This window comes from Phoxinus phoxinus (genome assembly GCF_949152265.1).
Source record: "Phoxinus phoxinus genome assembly, chromosome: 11".
Lineage (NCBI taxonomy): Eukaryota > Metazoa > Chordata > Actinopteri > Cypriniformes > Leuciscidae > Phoxinus > Phoxinus phoxinus.
In genome coordinates, this window is record NC_136886.1 from 17,049,115 (window position 1) to 17,067,876 (window position 18,762).

An 18,762-nucleotide genomic window follows, 5' to 3' on the forward strand; every position below is an offset into this window, starting at 1 on the left:
TCACCCTTATTAGCCAAAATTAGATTTCTTTTTTTCTGTGGGATATTTAATAAAAGTTGCATTTGGACCTTCATATTTTTCAAAACATCTCCTTTTGTGTTCTACAGGGTGGAAAAATGCACACAGATTTGAAAGAAGCTTGCATTTTTTAACTAACTATCCCTTTAATATCTGGAACTAAAAATCAGCAGCGGCTATGGTGTTGGAAATGTATTATTAAAGATTTATTATTTCCAATTTGCCTATGCTCCCTTGAATATTCAGTGATGATGCTGTGAAAGTGTGCCCTGTATTGAACTCCAAGCTGGCACCGTGCCCCAGTTGCAGCGGTAAGTGTAGATGATTTAGTAAGGGTTTACTGAAAAGCTGTAGGAGTGGTAAAGGTGGTTTTGGCTTTGGTGACAGTCCTGGAAATTTCTCTGATCCATTCTTGAGCAGTGGGCAACCAAGAAAGTCAGTGAAACCTCAGTGTTAGCACTAGTGGTTATAATGTGGAGAACTTGGCATTTCCTTCAGTATCAACTACCTATGATGCAACATAGGCAGTCATATAGCCAAAAAAAATGTCACTAGCCAAAATGTGAAGAAGCATAACATCTGTTTTTTCTTGAAATGGCTGACATAAAGCCAGTGTGAGATAAAAAGTTACATGTTAAGTTTATGGATTGGCATATTTAACATTTGTAAGGCATACCGTACAGTCAGACCGAAGCTTTGTGTTGGGGTCCCGATCAACCAGTAAGGGTTTATTTTGAGAGAATGATCAACTGGCTGTACAGTAACCCATTGATTACATGGCTCATTCCAATTAAATGAATTCATGGACATGGAATATAAAATATTAGGTTAATAATAAAAATTGTGCGGTCAGTCATACCGTGGTCAACAGTCATTATTAAGAAGTATTTGACAGCTGAATGCCGCAAATGGCCATTCTGAATCCAGTATATCAGAGAGCCGTCTTATAAACCAATATTCATGACACTTTGGCAACTGCATTTGTCGTGAAGTGTATTCAGTACTCATCAGTCATCAGAAAAATTGTCAAGCATCTGTTTAGGCCAGAGATGCCTAAACCAGGGCCTGTGTGATGACCTTTAATTTGGCCCGCCATGCCATAGAAGCATATCTCCTATTTGTTTTAACATTTAAAACAATTTTTTTTTATTGAAATGTAGTGAATATAACGCAAGTACATTTGAATATAGTTGGATTTAGACCATTTAATTTGGTAAACAAATCTGACCAATATTAACAATATTCTGGCTTTTTGGAAATTTGCATTGTCTGTTAAAAAGAGAAGAACACTAAAGAAAGTGCTGGCTCAGTAATACAGTGGTTTCTTAAAAGGGAAATAGGGAAACACTGCGGCCACAACAGAATTGTAAATAGGCTACACGTGCCAGTGGAAATGGAAATAACACAAGTACAAACGGGAAACAATGATGAAATAAAAGGCAGTTTGAGGAATGGCCTGGTTTCTTTGTGAGTTGGGCTAATACTTATTTTTAGTGCTTACCGACTCAGGGTTTCAAAATGTTATGCTAACAGTAAAGATTGATCAAACAGAAATGGACTTTTCTGCACTTTTGCTTTTGTCAACTTAGAAGTGGGTCAGTATGTGGTCCATCCTATCTATATAAACACCATACTTTTATAACAATATATCATTTGTTTTACAGAGCCTGCTCTCTTACATATAAAGAGCCATGGTTGAGAAAGGTCAGACCAGGTTATTGGTGGATGGGTGTGAACTAATTTGATTGACAGGTCTTCCAAATATGTGGCTGTCATAAAGGTGTGAAAGAGTTTGTGACAACACAGACTTTAGCACTTTGTGATGGTATTTATTTAAAATGTGTTTGTGGATCTTTCTGGACCCATTGAATGAGTCAAAATCTGGCTACAACTACACCATCTGTTCTAAAATGAATCTTTCTCCATCGTTGGCCATTGCAAAATTAGCTGTGTACAAAATTAGAATGGGAATGTAATAGCCAGCTTAGGCTATGTTTACACGGAAACGATCTGAAGAGAAAACGCAAAAGTGGCGTAACGTTATCACTTTTTATTCTGCGTTTAGACTAGCGTTATGGAGGGGAAATCTGCGTGCAAAAGTGTGTGAAATTCGATGTAGTACGCACTCCAGGCAGCTAGGTGGCAATGTGAAGCACTGAAAGTGAAAGAGACGTTGACACAGTTTTTCATGTTTAATACGGTAAAGCTGCTGCTTTAACCCTCTGTGCACTTTCGCTCAAAAATGACAGATTTTTTTTTTTTTGTCAATGAAATTAATACTATGTTTTAGTCTGATAAAGTTTTGTTATTTTCCTGTACTGGCACATGCCTGTGACGTAAACGCGTACGCGACGCCTTCACTGTCTAGCAGACTTTTGCGTTTTTACCATTTTTACCCTTTAGACGGGAACTAAACCCGTCTAACGGGAACTAAACACCAACACGCGATGGTGGAGCGTTTTTAAGATTTCCACTCTGGAGGGTGGTTTCACTTTTTTTCCGTTTTAAGCCCCAAAAACGCCGTCGCCGTGTAAACGAAAGGCACATCCGATAAAATATTTTTACGTTTTCACCCGCGAGCGTTCTCGTGTAAACAGGGCCTTAGTCCATCCATTACAAACCTCTACTCAGACCTGCTAACTAAATTAATTTAATAATACTCTACTACTTTTAACGTGATCCCTTTTTGTTTCCCCACACAGAGTTGTTCAAAAATCTGCATTGCAAAACTTGAATAAAAAAAAGTGTTTTGTAATAATGACAAGCAAAATATGGTTCTCAAAACTTTCAGTGTCTACCAGCACAGATGTTGCACAACTCTCAGATGTGGGAAAACATGCCCAGAAAGTTTGTGAGCTTTTTATAAGAAACTCCTAACCTCTAGTTCAATGAGAAATGCTAATTTTCATGCATTACTGTAACTGTCACTAATTTCTGTTTCTCTTACTATTCGCCTGAAGAGAATTTTCAACAGATATTTCAGTAAAAAAAAAAAAAAGGGAAGGTGGACGGTGGAGGGAGAAAAAGGAGGCCCTGATTTGCTTTCCAATCTACAAAGGAAAGTAATCCTATCTGGCAGTTTAATGTGATTTTAATACTCGTGTTACATCTCAAGTGTGATTTGCCCGTGTGAATGCTTATCAGATGTATGAGATGAAGTTGAACGTGACGCTTGGTCCTTTGCATGCGAGGCCACTGTTTGTCTAATCTTTCTGCCTCTTATGGATTTGACTACCGAGCTAACAAGTGTGAAGCAGCTCATCAGGGAAGAATGAGCAGTGTGACAGGAATAGGTGAATGATTATGAAAAGAGCAACGGTTTGGGTAACATTTCTGAAAGAACCTAAATCCAGGTTTTACACAGAGCCAGATGCTCCTGGCAGATCTTAGACAAGTCCTCAGAACATGGAGCTAATGAGAGCTGAAGCTAGCTTCATATGAAGACAAGGAAGCTAGAGCTTCAAAGAGCATGCAAACTACTGCCGCTGAAATATTTCCTCTTAGATATGCGTGTAGAAATGTGCAGAGCGACGAGTAAATAACAGTATGATCAACAGCTGAGGTAGCAATGTGTCAGTGTATGTATATTTATGCGTTTATTATTATTTACTATTTTACGTTCATGCACACAACCTTTTTTAAACGTTTGGGGTCAGTAATATTTAAAAAATGTCAAATACATGCTGTTCTTTAGCACTTTATATTCATTAAAGTATCCTAAAAAGTATATAACTATCATAGTTTCCACAAAAATATTAAGCAGCACAACTGTTTTCAATACTGATAATAAGAAGAAATGTTACTTAAACACCAAATCAGCATATTAGAATGATTATAGAAGGATAAAAAGACACTGAAGACTGAAGTAATGGCTGGTGAATATATACAAAATTGCATTCATTTAAAAAAAAATATATATTAAAATAGAAAACAGTTATTTTAAATTGTAATAATATTTCTTAATATTACAGTTTTTACTGTATTTTTAATCAAATAGATGTAGCCTTGGTGAGCAGAAGAGATGTTCTAAATCTTACCAACGCCAAACTTTTGAATGGTAGTGTATACATATACATACAGTACAATATTTATTTCAGAGCTGTGGCAAAGAGGGTAGTATAGCACATATAGGGAGCAGTTGTGCTACAAGAACACCAGGTTCGAGTCCTGTCCGGGTCATGTTTCAGATGAAAAAACAACTTTTCTGTCAAATCTGCACCATCCTACCTAATTACAGCCAAAAAGCCAAATAAAACTCATCAACATTAGAAAGAAAATTACAGTAAAAATGGCGTACGTATGCATCAGTTGTGCACCTAGTAGATATTTTGCGTGACTAAAAAACTTAAACTCAACTATTAGTGTACGAGACCCAGTGTGTGCATAAAGAGTGTTGAGCAGATCACACTCACGATATAGCAGGGTTCGCAGTAAGCCTTCTTTTCCACGGCATAAAAGGGCTTCCCTCTGAGCTTGGAGCCACAGGTCATGCAGATGAAGCAGTGCACGTGGAAGACCTGGTCCATGGCGGTACAGCCCGTCCCCTCACCGACCACATTCTCCCCACAGCACGCACACCGACCTGCAAAATACAGCATTGGAATTATTGTATGGATGCTGATGGCAAATTATATAAACTAAACAAAATGATTTAAAAAAACATGGTGAGAGATAAAAAAAACTGTAGAAGTAAAGGTTAAATGAATAATATACATATAGTGTAAACCGTACTCGGTTACTAACGTAACCTCGGTTCTCTCTAGGAGAGGGAACGAGTACTGCGTCGAAGAACGCTACGGGAAAGATATTTCTTTGTCGAGATTGAAGCCAAAAATTAATCCTTAATTTTGTAATATTGTAAAACGCTTTTCTGAAGCATACAACCTAGGCGGAGCAATACAGCTCACCCATTGGCTGCTCTGCCAGAAAAGCACAGCCTATGCGAGGCCAGGACGCTGACCAATGAGGGCGCTTCGCGCCCTTCTGCGTCACCTCCCGCCCAAACGGGCGTGGCCTAGGCCTATAAATACGAGCATAGCTGTCTAACACGCCGATTTTCGTCAATGAAGCGACGCAGCGTGGACACGCACGGCATGAGACGCAGTACTCGTTCCCTCTCCTAGAGAGAACCGAGGTTACGTTAGTAACCGAGTACGTTCTCTTACGTAGAGTTCTCTCGTACTGCGTCGAAGAACGCTACGGGAACCCTATGCAAACCGCCGTGCGTGTTCTTGGATCGACACAGACACCTAAGGGCGCGCGCGCCCTGGTATACAAGCGCCTACCCCAAGAAGTATAGGGAGAGCGGCTAAAATAGCATCATCCCTTATAGTAGTGCCTCTTAAGGCATAATAGCATATATATGTAAATATAGATATATATGAAGGGTAATAGCATGCTCATGGGACACATTGTCAGTGAGTGATGCTTAAACATTGAAGTGACCTGGGCCGCAGCGCGGGGCAGGAACACTTATACATATTAGACATTGAAGTGACCTGGGCCGCAGCACGGGGCAGGAGCACTTGTACATATTACCATTGAAGTGACCTGGGCCGCAGTGCGGGGCAGGAACACTTATACATAGTCTTCTAGACCGAGAGCAGTTTAGCCTGCAACGCAGGAACCTCTAGGTTATAGAACCTAATAAATGTAGACGGGGAGGCCCAGCCTGCCGCCATGCAGATATCATGTAACGAGATTCCGCTATACCAAGCCCATGAAGAGGCCATGCCTCTCGTGGAATGTGCTCTGATGCCCAAAGGGCATTCCAAGCCTCTAGATGCGTAGGCTAGCGCAATGGCGTCCACTACCCATCGAGACAGACTCTGTTTCGTTGCGGCTCGTCCCTTGGAGCGCCCGCTGAACGAAACGAAGAGCTGCTCCGTCTGTCGAAAAACAGCGGAGCGGGACACGTAAGCTCTTAATGCCCTGACCGGGCAAAGGGAGCTATTTCCGTCCTCTGAGGCCGGCAGGGCCGACAGGGAGATGACCTGAGCCCTGAACGGTGTGTTGAGGGACTTAGGCACGTACCCATGCTTCGGTTTCAATACGACTATAGAGTCGTTTGGCCCGAACTCCATACAAGAAGCTCTCACTGAGAGCGCTTGCAAGTCTCCCACACACTTCACTGAAGCGAGAGCCAAAAGAAACACGGTCTTGAGAGACAGGTGTTTCATGTCAACTGAGTGAATAGGCTCGAAAGGGGCCCCTTTCATAGCGTTCAACACTGTAGAAAGGTCCCAAACGGGGACTGAAGGAGGCCTTGGAGGGTTTAACCTCCTGGCGCCTCTCAGGAAGCGGACCACCAGGTCATTCCTGCCTAGTGAACGGCCAAGCGTTGGATTAACGAACGCTGATATGGCAGCCACATAGACTTTGAGCGTGGATGGGGTTCTTCCCTTATCCAATAGCTCTTGCAAGAAGGAGAGAATCTCCGGTTCTCCACACTGAAGTGGTGACAGACCTTGATCTGAACACCATCCAGAGAACACCGACCATTTGGAAGCGTAGAGCCGTCTAGTAGACGGAGCCCTAGCTTGTTCGATCGTGTCTAACACTCCTCTTGGGAGGTTAGCGGGTACCCGTTTATGGCCCATACGTGTAGGGACCAAAGCTCGGGGTGAGGATGCAGAATCGAGCCCTTGGCCTGTGAGAGGAGGTCTCTCCTCACTGGAATCGGCCACGGGGCAGTACTTTTCAGTCGCATCAAAGCTGGGAACCAGGTCTGATTCGTCCAGAATGGAGCAACTAGCAGTACTGAGCATCCGCTCTCCTTGATACGCTCCAGCACTTGAGGCAGGAGTGAGACAGGAGGAAAAGCATAGAGCGGGCGGCGGGGCCAGACTCTGGCCAGCGCGTTCGCGCTCTTCGAAAAGAATTCTGGGCAATGAGCGTTTTCCTGGTTTGCAAACAGGTCTATTTCCGCTCTGCCGAACGTTTTCCACAGCAGACGCACTGTCTGTGTGTGTAGGGACCACTCTCCCGTGGGAACGTTGTTCCGTGAGAGTCTGTCCGGGCCTACGTTCAAGTGGCCTGGCACGTGCATTGCTCTTAACGAGCGCAGGTTGTGCTGGGCCCACACCAGTATGCGTTCCGCTAACCTGAATAGGTTCCGGGATCTCACGCCACCCTGGCGGTTTATGTAGGCTACTACCGACATGTTGTCCGAGCGGACCAGGACGTGGTGTCCTTTTATCCGGGGACAGAAGCGCCTCAGCGCAAAGTCCACTGCCATCATTTCCAGGCAGTTTATGTGCGGTAGTTCGGCTCGCTCTGACCACTGGCCAAAGAGCGGACTGCCGTCGAGCAGTGCTCCCCAGCCTGAGGTGGACGCGTCCGTGGACACCACCTTCAGGCTCGAGGAAGTCCCCAGGCTTACACCTGACCGGTACCAGTCTGACGCTCTCCATGGTGTCAGGGCTGAAATGCATTCCTGAGTGACCTTGAGGCGATAGCGACCGTGTAGCCATGCTCGGCGCGGTACGCGCGCTCTCAACCAGAACTGTAGTGGGCGCATGCGCAGCAGGCCCAACTGCAGCACTGTTGAGGCTGAGGCCATGAGGCCCAGCATTTTCTGAAATCTCCTGAGTGGCACTATGTGGCCGCTGAGGAAGGATTTCGCCATTTGCAGGGTATTTCGCCTGCGCTGTGATGACAGCTGTGCTGTCATAGACAGTGAGTTCAGATCCAGTCCTAAAAAGGAGATCCTTTGACTGGGAAACAGTGAACTTTTCTCCCAATTGACTCTCAGACCTAAGCACTCGAGGTGATCGAGTATTAGTGTCTTGTGGTGAGCGAGTTCTGACGGCGATTGAGCCAGAATTAGCCAATCGTCCAAATAGTTCAGAATTCGAACGCCCCGGAGTCTCAGGGGTGCCAGCGCCGCGTCCATGCACACTGTAAATGTACGAGGTGCTAGGGATAGGCCGAATGGCAGGACTGTGTACTGATATGCCCGGCCCTCGAAGGCGAATCTCAAAAATCGCCTGTGACGTGACGCAATTTGTATGTGAAAATACGCGTCTTTCAGATCTATTGCCATAAACCAGTCTCCTCGGCGAATTTGCGCGAGGATACTTCTGGTCGTGAGCATTCTGAACTTCCGCTTTGCAAGCGTTTTGTTCAGACGCCTTAGATCTAAAATGGGTCTGAGACCCCCGTCTTTCTTCGGTACCAGGAAATATCTGCTGTACAGGCCCCCTTCGCTCTGAGCTTGAGATAAAGGCTCTATGGCCCCTTTGCTCAATAGCTTCGCTATTTCGGCTCGAAGTAGATGTGCTACTTCTGTTTTTACCGTGGTTTCGACTTTTCCCGTGAAACGGGGAGGGCGTCGATAAAACTGTAGCGAATAGCCTCTTTTTATAGTCTCTAGCACCCATTCTGAAACCCCGGGTAGTCCTTCCCATGCATCTGCACGTGTGACTAGGGGTTGAATGTAATCTGGGCTCTGGTCGCGAAATGGCGGCGACACGAGAGCAACCATGTGCTGTGACATGGACGCCGTGGCGTCTGAGGCGGGGGACATGTTTAACACAGTATGCGTCCCGCGCGCGCTCGACTCTCTGAGTTGAGAGAGAGCACGCGGGGCGAGCCCTACGGGGCTCGTTATGTTTGTGAATAAACGTGGGCGCTTGGTGGCGGGCACATTTATAACACCGGGGACACTGTGTTTGTGTACTGACTGACCGTTCGTTAGTTTCGTTTTTACAGAAACCGCGGAACGTGCAGTGTGTAGTGGTTGTGGGCACTGGACAGTGGGCACGCTCACTACACGTAAAGCACAATCGGTGTGAGCCGATTTTATGTGTGCAAACCCTGTGTTGAACGGGGCTGTGCTTGTGTGAATGAATGGGCACTGGGTGGGCATTGCAGTTACACACATTACACCATCGGCCTTGGCCGGAACACCAGAAATTAAACTCTTTTTTAGATTTATCTGGGTCGCCGTGAAAACGGCGTTTGTGTGCAGGCAAACGGGCTTTACGGCCGGTTTGTTGGCTGCTGAGTACACTGGTACAAACGCGGAACTTAGGGCTGTACAAGCGGGAATCTTTGGTGGAAGTCCGGCCGCAGCGGGACCCGAACACCGTCTTTTTCCTAGCAGGGCTAGGATGGCGCCGAGGCCTCGGGCTTGATTGAGATCTTGGGCCGAGGACCACGCGGTGGCGGGCGGCGTCCGGCGGAGCGAGACCGTGGTCTCTCTCGGGCCTGTTGCTGCTGGGCCGGTGCGGCGGGCGCGGGGCGCTGCTGAGTTCGGGCAGGCGGCTGTTTAGGGCGGCCTGTTGCGGAACTGGAGCGCTTTGGCAGGAAATGTCTCATGGCCTGCGAAGTTTTCTGTACCTCGGCGAATCGGTCCGCGAAGTCCTTCACGGAGGATCCGAAGAGGCCAGCCGGTGAAATGGGGGCGTCGAGAAACGCAGAGCGCTCGGATTCCGCCATTTCAGAGAGAGTCAGCCATAAATGTCTCTCGGAAACAGTAGCTGTGGCCATAATCCTGCCGATGGCGTGTGCGGCGGACTTTGTAGCGCGAAGAGCTAGGTCTGTGGCGCTACGCAAGTCCGGAACACTGATCGCGCCCCGGGCCTTCCTCGTCTAGCTTGCAGAGGAGGTTGGCCTGGTGGATTTGGAGCACCGCCATGGTGTGCAGCGCCGATGCAGCTTGTCCGGCGGCGGAATACACGCGACCGTTCAGAGCTGACGACGTGCGGCAAGCTTTGGATGGTAGGACTCCCTTAGCCCGCCGTCCAGCAGAGGGTGGGCAAAGGTGAGTCGCTACCGCCTCCTCGACCGGAGGGAGAGCGTGGTAGCCTCTGTCTCGAGCACCGTCCACTACGGAGAATGCTGGCGAGGCAGAAGTACGTACTCTGGCTGAAAATGGCGCCTTCCACGATTTCGCTACCTCTTCGTGAAGCTCAGGAAGAAACGGTGCGTGTCTGGAGGGGGGCGCAGCGCGGTCTCCAGAGAGGAAGCGTCCATCCAGCCGGTTGAGTGCAGGTTGTTCGGGCGTCGACCAATCGAGGCCGAGGCTCGACACGGCCTGTGTGAGCAGACGCATCAGTTCTGCCTCGATGCTGATCTTCCCTCCTCTGCGCTCTCGAACAGCGGGGGAGGGGAGGTCCACGGAGCTCGCCCAACCCTCGCTCTCCGAAGCGAGAAGCGAACAGCAATCATCATCTCCCTCTGATACAGCTTGCTGGTCGTCTTCCATAACGGACAAAGCGGCGTGCTGCGGCTGTTGTCCGTCGGTGAGCGACTCGAGCGAAACGTTGAGAGGAGCTAGCGGCGGCGGCGGCGAGCTCCTCGTGGAGGGAGGTTCCGGGACCCGCTGAGCACGGCGCTTTTTACGGCGTGGCGCTACAGGGGGCGGTTGAGCAGCTTCGGCGAAAGATGCAAGGCGAGTCCGCAGAGTCGCGATTGGCATCATGTCGCAGTGATGGCAGCCGCCATCACCGAGAGCGATAGCTGCATGTTCCTCGCCCAAGCAGGAAACACATAATTCGTGGTGGTCCCCGTCGATGAGCGCGGCTCGGCAGGAGCCGCAGGAAAAGCGAGACATCTTTAGAAAGACACTCGTGCTCTTTTGTGAGGAAAAAGCGTGTGACGCGGTAGGCGAACACACACACAAAACACACACAAAACTGAAAGGATATATCCACGCCGGAGAAGCGCAGCAGGGAACGGCGGCTGAAGGCGGCGATGACCAGCGGCTTCAGGTAAGGGCTCGTCCTGCTGAGGTGCTTGTATCCAAACGGCTGTGGCGGCTCGAATCAATCCAGCGATGCGTGCAGCTTCGTTGAATTTAAGAAAATCGGCGTGTTAGACAGCTATGCTCGTATTTATAGGCCTAGGCCACGCCCGTTTGGGCGGGAGGTGACGCAGAAGGGCGCGAAGCGCCCTCATTGGTCAGCGTCCTGGCCTCGCATAGGCTGTGCTTTTCTGGCAGAGCAGCCAATGGGTGAGCTGTATTGCTCCGCCTAGGTTGTATGCTTCAGAAAAGCGTTTTACAATATTACAAAATTAAGGATTAATTTTTGGCTTCAATCTCGACAAAGAAATATCTTTCCCGTAGCGTTCTTCGACGCAGTACGAGAGAACTCTACGTAAGAGAAAGCATAATTTGCCACTTTCATGAAGAAAAAAAAAACACATTTTAATTAAGAATAGCTATTTCAAGTGGAGATATGGGTTTTCCACCCTTTGCTCTCCTCCAAACCACAAGGTTTCTGTGTCTATTTTTTATTCGATTTTTTTAAATCAGATCAGATGTTTCAACTCTAAAGCAGACTAACACTTCAGCTTTCAGGTTCAGAGATAATCTCGCATTAAACAGTGCGTCTGTCGCCTCTTTCAAGCCAACTCTTCTTTGTGGTACAACCAATGATAACACAATCTACTCTACTGAGTAATTGCACGTCTTACGGATAAAAAGAATTAAAAGACTCAATGTCAAAAGAAACAGAATATGAGGAGCATTTCTAAAGTTAGGTTGATACCATCTCTAGGGAATTTACCCCTTTAAAGTGTTTGGATTTTTTTTCCTTTTTAAAAAGGGCAAAGTGATCGGTTGCCCTACAATTGTAGAAATCTAAGGCGCTTAATAAGGTCAGTCACTTAATAGAGACTGAGCTGATTTTTTTTCTCTTCGTGAAGAGAATGGAGATCAATGCATCGCCGCTTGCGCAAATACCACCCACCATCTGTCAACTCGCCCATCACAACATGCTAAAACAGATGAAACTTATCACTCAGACGATGTCAGATGCGTAAAGAGCAGGGATATCTCATATTCAATTTAAACACTAATAAAATCCATCGCATCTCTCTTCAGACCAATCTTCCCCTAATAGCCACATATAATATCCCCACTGGAATGAGAATAAGATTAAACAACACATTGGCGCACACACACACACAATCTTTTTATGATAAAACAAAACTTTGGAAGTGGAAAGAGCACAATCTTTGTGTTATAGGGCATCTGCCATTGCACCCAAAAAAGATCCTGATTGCATATTGTGTGACACGGCATTTGGATATCTGTAATTGAGTCGAAGCTATCTTTAATTGAGCTTAAGATGTCTCCAACTCAATGCAAAGATATCTTCAAACCAATTAATGACGCTAGCAGTTTAATTAGCAGTATCAGGAAATAATGCGCTTTAGAGCCATATCTTTGTGGTGTTTTCCTTTTTACACATCTGAGGACAGATACGATCTCCAAAAAAAAAGAAGAAGAGAGAATGTGAGATATTATGAATTAATTTACTTAACTTTAGTTCTGTAGTTCCTCATTTTTCTTTTCTCTTTCTTTTGTGCTTCATTTAAGCCTGTTTTTAGAAATGATACACTCTCTGACTGCAATGAGAGCCAGAGTTCAAGCTTGTCACAGACAAAAGGCGAAGCAGCGAGCAGGAGAAATATCAGACACGCTCCCATTTTCACTGCTGAAGCTGTCGGCGGCATCAACAAAACAGACTGAACTTTTCCGCTCTTCAGATTAGATATCAAAGCTGAGCTGAATATGAGCACCTCTTCTCAACAAAGTTTTAATCGTAGATAATTCTCCTCGTGTGTGTGGATTAACACGGGGATATCTGTTCAGTTCGATCGATGCATCGCAAAAAAAAAAATCGGTACTTTTATCTTGTTTTACAGTAAAAAAAAAATATTGAAACATTATTAAATAAGATAAACTTACTTAAGATACAAAACTGTGAGATTTAGAGAATATATTTTGAAATAAGTTCTTACTACTGTAAACATGGGGGGAAAAAGGATATTCTCTAAAACAAGTCATACCTTGACAAGTCTTTTTTTGCTTTAAATGTATACACTACCATTTAAAAGTTTGGGGTCAGTATGATTTTTGTTTCTCATGAATGCATTAAATTGATCAAAATTGACTGGCATGTTAAAACAAAATTGTATTTCAATTTATTTTCTTTCTATTCATTAAAAAATCCTGAAAATCATGTGGCATTGTTTCTTCAGTGAAATATTAAGAATATTATATCAAAAATATTAAGCAACACAACTGTTTGAAACTGATAATAATAAGAAATATGTCTTGAGAATTAGAATGATTTCTGAAGGATCATGTGACTGAAGAGTGGAGTAATTGCTGCTAAAAATATTAAAATAGAAAACCGTTATTTTAAAGTGTAATATTATTACACAATACTACTATTTTAAATCAAACACATGCAGTTTTTATGTGCATTTGTAACTTTTTTTTTAATTTTTTTTTTTTTAAACCATACCAACTCCAAACATTTGAATGGTAATAAGATTATTATTCTTGTTTTTTTATCATACAAAAAAAAAAAGTGTGTGAAGACAAAGGTGCTTTATGGTTGATTCTGTAGGTAGCCATACAGACCATTACTTTAATTATAGGCACTGTGAAATGATCCGGCACAATTTCCATGAATTGTCACACACACCTGTCTATGAAACAGCAGCATAATAAATGAATTGTCACGTTGATAAATAATTACCACTTAGCTCTATGTTGTGTGCCCCATGTTGAACTGTCACTAAAACTAATGTGAGCTACTTCACTGTCGCTGATCTCCAGATAATTCCCCCTCCATCCCGCTGAGCTGTACCTGCAGCAGGGTTCCGCTAAGGAACAGCACAGAGCAGGCGGAGGAAATAAAGTGGAGCCGTCTGCCTGCCGCAGCTCCCCAGGGGACCTGTGGGGGTGGAGGAATCCCAGGCAGAGGTAATCACTTCAGATGGGCTGAAACAAGAGTGGCACTGGATCACAGGCCCCTCTGAGCCAAACCAGTGTGTGAGAGAGACAAGCGCAGAAAAAGAGAAGAGAGAAAGTGAGAGTGGGAAATACAGCCAAGGGATGAGCGCAGGTCACCCTCAAAGTGGAGTGGAGGAAACCGTTCGGAAATCCTCTTTCCCCTTAGTGGACTGGGAATGCCTTAGACTCTCAGGATGTACAGTACAATGAAATCCTCAAATGCCTTCAGAGCATGTAAGGTCACTTTTGTCAGGAGAAGAACCGGTTCAACAGAAAAACTCTAAACAATTACCTACAGTTTTAAGTAGTGCTATCATTATACCCTATTTCTTAAATAAAAAGCTTCACTTTTACAGATACATAACTTTACCATAATTAAGTTGAAAACTAAACTTAGATGTAATGAAGTTAAACGACCTGAATATTTGTCACCACAAGCATAAATATGCTGACAAATAACCATCAGTTATGTTATAGTAATTTATCACAAATTACAGAGTTTACAATTATCACAGTTAACATTAATCAGCAAGACAAGATTAGTAAGCACTTTTCAAACTGGGGTCTGAGGAAGGGGTTCTAGAGGGTCTGCATAACACACGAGAACGTTTATTTTTGGGCCTGTCAAAGTTAGTGTATTATCTTAAGATATCCACTCAGTGTTTAACACACAGATTTTTATACATTTAGCAAATTTCATATTACTATTTTTTTTTAGCTTTCTAAAGGTTAGAAATACAGAGATTAAATCACAATTATTGTATTCTATTAACAGACATTGATTTACCAGCAAGAAATCATTACATTAATATATATGTGCGTGTGTGTGTGTGTGTGTGTGTGTGTGTGTGTGTGTGTGTGAGAGAGAGAGAATTATTAGAGAATTGTTTGGTCACAGTTTGGTGAGAATTATTGGTCACACTTTAGATTAGGGTCCAATACTAACTATTAACTATGACTTTTGCCTCAATAAACTCCTAATTACTGCTTATTAATAGTTAGTAATGTAGTTTGTTAAGTTTAGGAATTGGGTGGGAATTGGGTATTAAGGGATGTAGAATATATGGTCATGCAGAATAAGGCATTAGCATGCGCTTTATAAGAACTAATACATAGCCAATATCCTATAATATAGCCTGGCAAGCCAGACCCACATCAAGATGTTGGGTCTGGGAACTCACCACTGGCAGGGCTCAGTCCGAGGAGCGGGAGAAACGGTTGTCTTTCAAATTCCCTCTGCACGCAATAGGATAGCGCTACAACCAACCAGGGACCAACCAACCAATCAGCGGAGCTAGTTGATATATTAAACTTTTGCCGTATCCAGTCGGCAAAACTCAGAACACATCTTCCTTTTTTAAGAATGACTTAAGTGCCGTGCTTTGTTCTTTTCTCAAAGAAAAGCTTAACTCCAAGTCCTCAGAGTCACGGCCAGAGCCGATTCGAAGACCGCTGTTCGCCAGCAGCAGCAGCCATTCTTTGTTTTCAAGTAGCAGAGAACCGACGCACTCGCAACTCTGTTGTCACGATGTGATTGGCCTGACTAGAGTTTGGTTTTTCCAGCTCGAAAGCCAACGGAGAGTTGCTAGACCACCCTGGCTGCAAAATAAAATTTGCTGCCGCTAGGGTGCGTCTAGATTTCAAGGCTACTAGTAATACGCATTCTAAAAAAATAACTAGTTAATAGTGAGAATTTGACCCTAAATTAAAAAGTTACCAAGTATACAGTAGGCTTAGGAGGACATGATTACAGATCGTTCAGTAACACTTGTCTGTAGGTGAATTTGGTCATTGTTATTTAGCAGTCGTCCGTTTTCCACAGGCTATAAGTCACGTTTCTCTCAATATTGGAGTCAGTAGGGAATACAGTTAGAGGACCCACATAAATTACATCAGCAGCTCTAAAGAAACAGACACACACACAGTCCACAGTCACACACAAATATATTATGTGAAATCTGCAGGCAGGAGATCAGCGAGTTACAACTGTCTCTGTAAATGTGTGGCCTAATTGTTCTTTGACTCATTTGTAGCCGCAAACATCTCTGGTGAATCCGTCACTTTCAGACTAAGCTTAATAGAAAAGTTTATTTTTCATAAATTTACAAATTTACGTTTATAAATGACCACATTTTTACTATCAGCTGCTCACAACCCAATTCCTGCATAATAAAAGCACCATTTGTACATCTCTATCAAGCTCAATTGCTTTAGAAAAAAGAAAGAAAGAAAAAAACACTGGGCAGAGAGGGCTCATGAAAGAGCCTTCGCTCCCCTGTGTCCCTTGCTCTGGGAATGGAAGGCGAGTCTTCATATTAAAACTTCAAATAGTTCCTTTGTAACCAGAAGGGGTAGGAGTGGAAGAGTTCATTTACACTTTATACACTTTCTCTTCTGTTTTCACCATCCCTATGAAGCCTCCATTCTTTCTTATATGCAACCTCAGAAAAAAGAGAGAAATAATAAGGATGGAATGAAGGAAGAAGAAAGAGGCCGAGTGTGTTGCTCACAAGCTTTGTGAAAGGCTTAAAGCGGTTAGGCATTTTAATTGGATAAAAGGAGAAGATTAAAGAGTTCTTGACTCCGTTCCATAAATAATTGATTTCTAATGTATTTGTGGTGGCAGGCAGATGCTGTTGTTTGGCGATGGTGGATGTTTTGAGTGGCAGGCCTGCGAAGATTTCCTGCACATCTCCGTCTCGCCGCTCTTTGTTTTTTCACGCTGCGATGCAAGAGAGGTGCATGAAAGGCGGCGCGAGCGCGAGCAGCAATTTTGATCTTACATTGCCGGAAATCAAAGATCATGCGTGTAAAGAGGGAACGCAAAGAACTTTTTTTGTGGAAGGCCAAACTTTCCTGACTCGCTGAGAAAAGAAGGTGTGATTCTTTAAGGAGGAAACACAGCCTTCTCAGTACTGGAAGACAAAGCGCATCGCGACAACGCGCATGTAAACAAATAAACACAACAGATCCACAACACGTATTCTGGGCTTGCAAGAACTTTGTTTCTTCAGAAAGAATATTTTGCGGTGTAAACAACAGAGCGTTATTAGACAGAAATAGTAGCAATAATGCAACACAGATTCCCACAGATGGAATTCATCTCGTTTTTTAGGAACAATAGCAAACAACACATTCCTGCAGCTGGAGTGAAAAAATGAAAAGATTTAAAAAAACATCTGTTTCAACAGCAAATTCCGCTCCAGCAAATTATGCTGCTCTAATTCACAAATTTATTACAGAGCAATGTTACCAAACACACGCTTTGAAACCCCCACCCACCCCACACAAAAGCTGGGGAGGAAAAAATAAATCTGTTGTGACAGGCTCTGTGTGCAAAGAACGACAAAAGATACAAAGTCATGCAAAGTGTTTATATATTAGATTGCAAACAAACGTTATGGTGTCAATGTGATGCAATTTGTTTGTTCTATCCATTAATTTATTCAAAATACAGTAACATTTTAATACACTTCTATAATGAGCATACTGTAAGTAACTTCTGTTCTAAGATTAATTTTAAAAAAATTAGGGGGCAACTGTCCTGATATCATAATGAAGAAAACATTAAAATAATGAAATACTTGAAAAGAAAACCTAAGTACTTTAACATAATCTTGCATTATTATTATTATTAATTTTTTTTTAAAGAAATATTTTTTTAAACAACATTTGTTCGCAAAATCCAAGGCATGGGTTTACTCCGTAAAAGACGTAAAAATATTTATGAATAAATAAATAATTATATATTATATAACCTTAACTTTTGTATTTACATTTTACATTATGTATTTACATTTTACATTATAAATATAAAAAAATTATTCAAGATGTAGACAAATATGTTATTAATTTTTACTTGGTTTACACAATATGACATTTTTAGTCATTCAAACATTTATTTTCTGGAGAATGGAATAATTTAAAAAAACAAAACAAATGCCAGCATAAATGCAATATTTCTAATGACATCCAATTGTTTTTAAACTAGACTTTTGAACTTTTTTTTTTATTTTATTTTTTTATTGTGGACACTACCTAAGCACTTAAAGGTTTTTAACAACAACACTAAAAGCTTTAAATTTCCACTTCTTTGAATTGTTTTGAAATTTCTTTCTTCTTGTGTTTTCCCTATTCACTCCTTCTGTCTTTTCTGTGAACATTTATTCCAAGGGCCTTCTACGTAGCTGTATGGCTGGTTTTATTCCAGATGACAAAAGGAATGGGTGTCATCAATGTGCTTCAATCTCTCAATGCCCCTTACCCATAACCCCCTGTAATCTCATTCCCATATCAGCAAACGATGATGAGGCAGAATGGGATGTGACTCTGGAGCGGGGGGGAAAGGGGAAGGGGGGTACATGCCACAATGCATTACCTCTCAGTGTGTCAGGCCTGCAGGGCAGCGTGCAGATGACAGAGAGGGTGTGGGGGAAACGTATGGGTTACACGTCCTGGAAGTAGGTGGGAACTGTGACATGGACAGGTGCCAGAATGTAAACTGGCCGAGTGAACAGAAAAAAAACGAGAGAAAGCGAGATAAAGAAGAGAGTAAGAGCGTGGAGGTGAGTGAATGTGTTGGACTGCATGTTTGTGTGGCACAAAACATTCTTTCTTGGGGTCAAACGCTCACCCACGAATGAAATCTAGCAACATGATTCATTGTAAGCCCTCCAGCTCCTTAAACTAGGCCTGCAACGCAGACAATCTTGCAAGCCTCAGTGGAGCTGTCTCAACGAGGCACAATCGCCGACCCGCGCTCCACGACAATGAAGGTTCGTGTTAGATGATATCACCTCACATGAACCATCGCGGAAAACGGGCCCTCCCTGACCATCTGAGGTAGGAGCCGGGAGAGGAGAGAGAACGAGTGCTGGGAAAAAGAGCATGAGAGAAAGAGAGAAAGGAGAGACTGTTTTAAGTGGCACGCCACACTCTGATGTGAGACTAGAAAGCAGTGTGTCCTTGGTCTTGAAGAGCTGAAACAT

At 43.6% G+C, this 18,762-nt stretch overlaps 1 protein-coding gene across 3 annotated transcripts in view; it reads right to left on the reverse strand.

The window, feature by feature from the left end:
• Positions 1-18,762, reverse strand: part of lpp (LIM domain containing preferred translocation partner in lipoma) — a 198,462-nt gene that overhangs the window by 18,038 nt on the left and 161,662 nt on the right. For all 3 annotated transcript variants that reach the window (XM_079628403.1, XM_079628401.1, XM_079628402.1), the window contains one exon: positions 4,431-4,600. In XM_079628403.1, the coding sequence (XP_079484529.1) occupies positions 4,431-4,600 (170 nt within the window). The remainder of the gene's footprint in view (positions 1-4,430; positions 4,601-18,762) is intronic.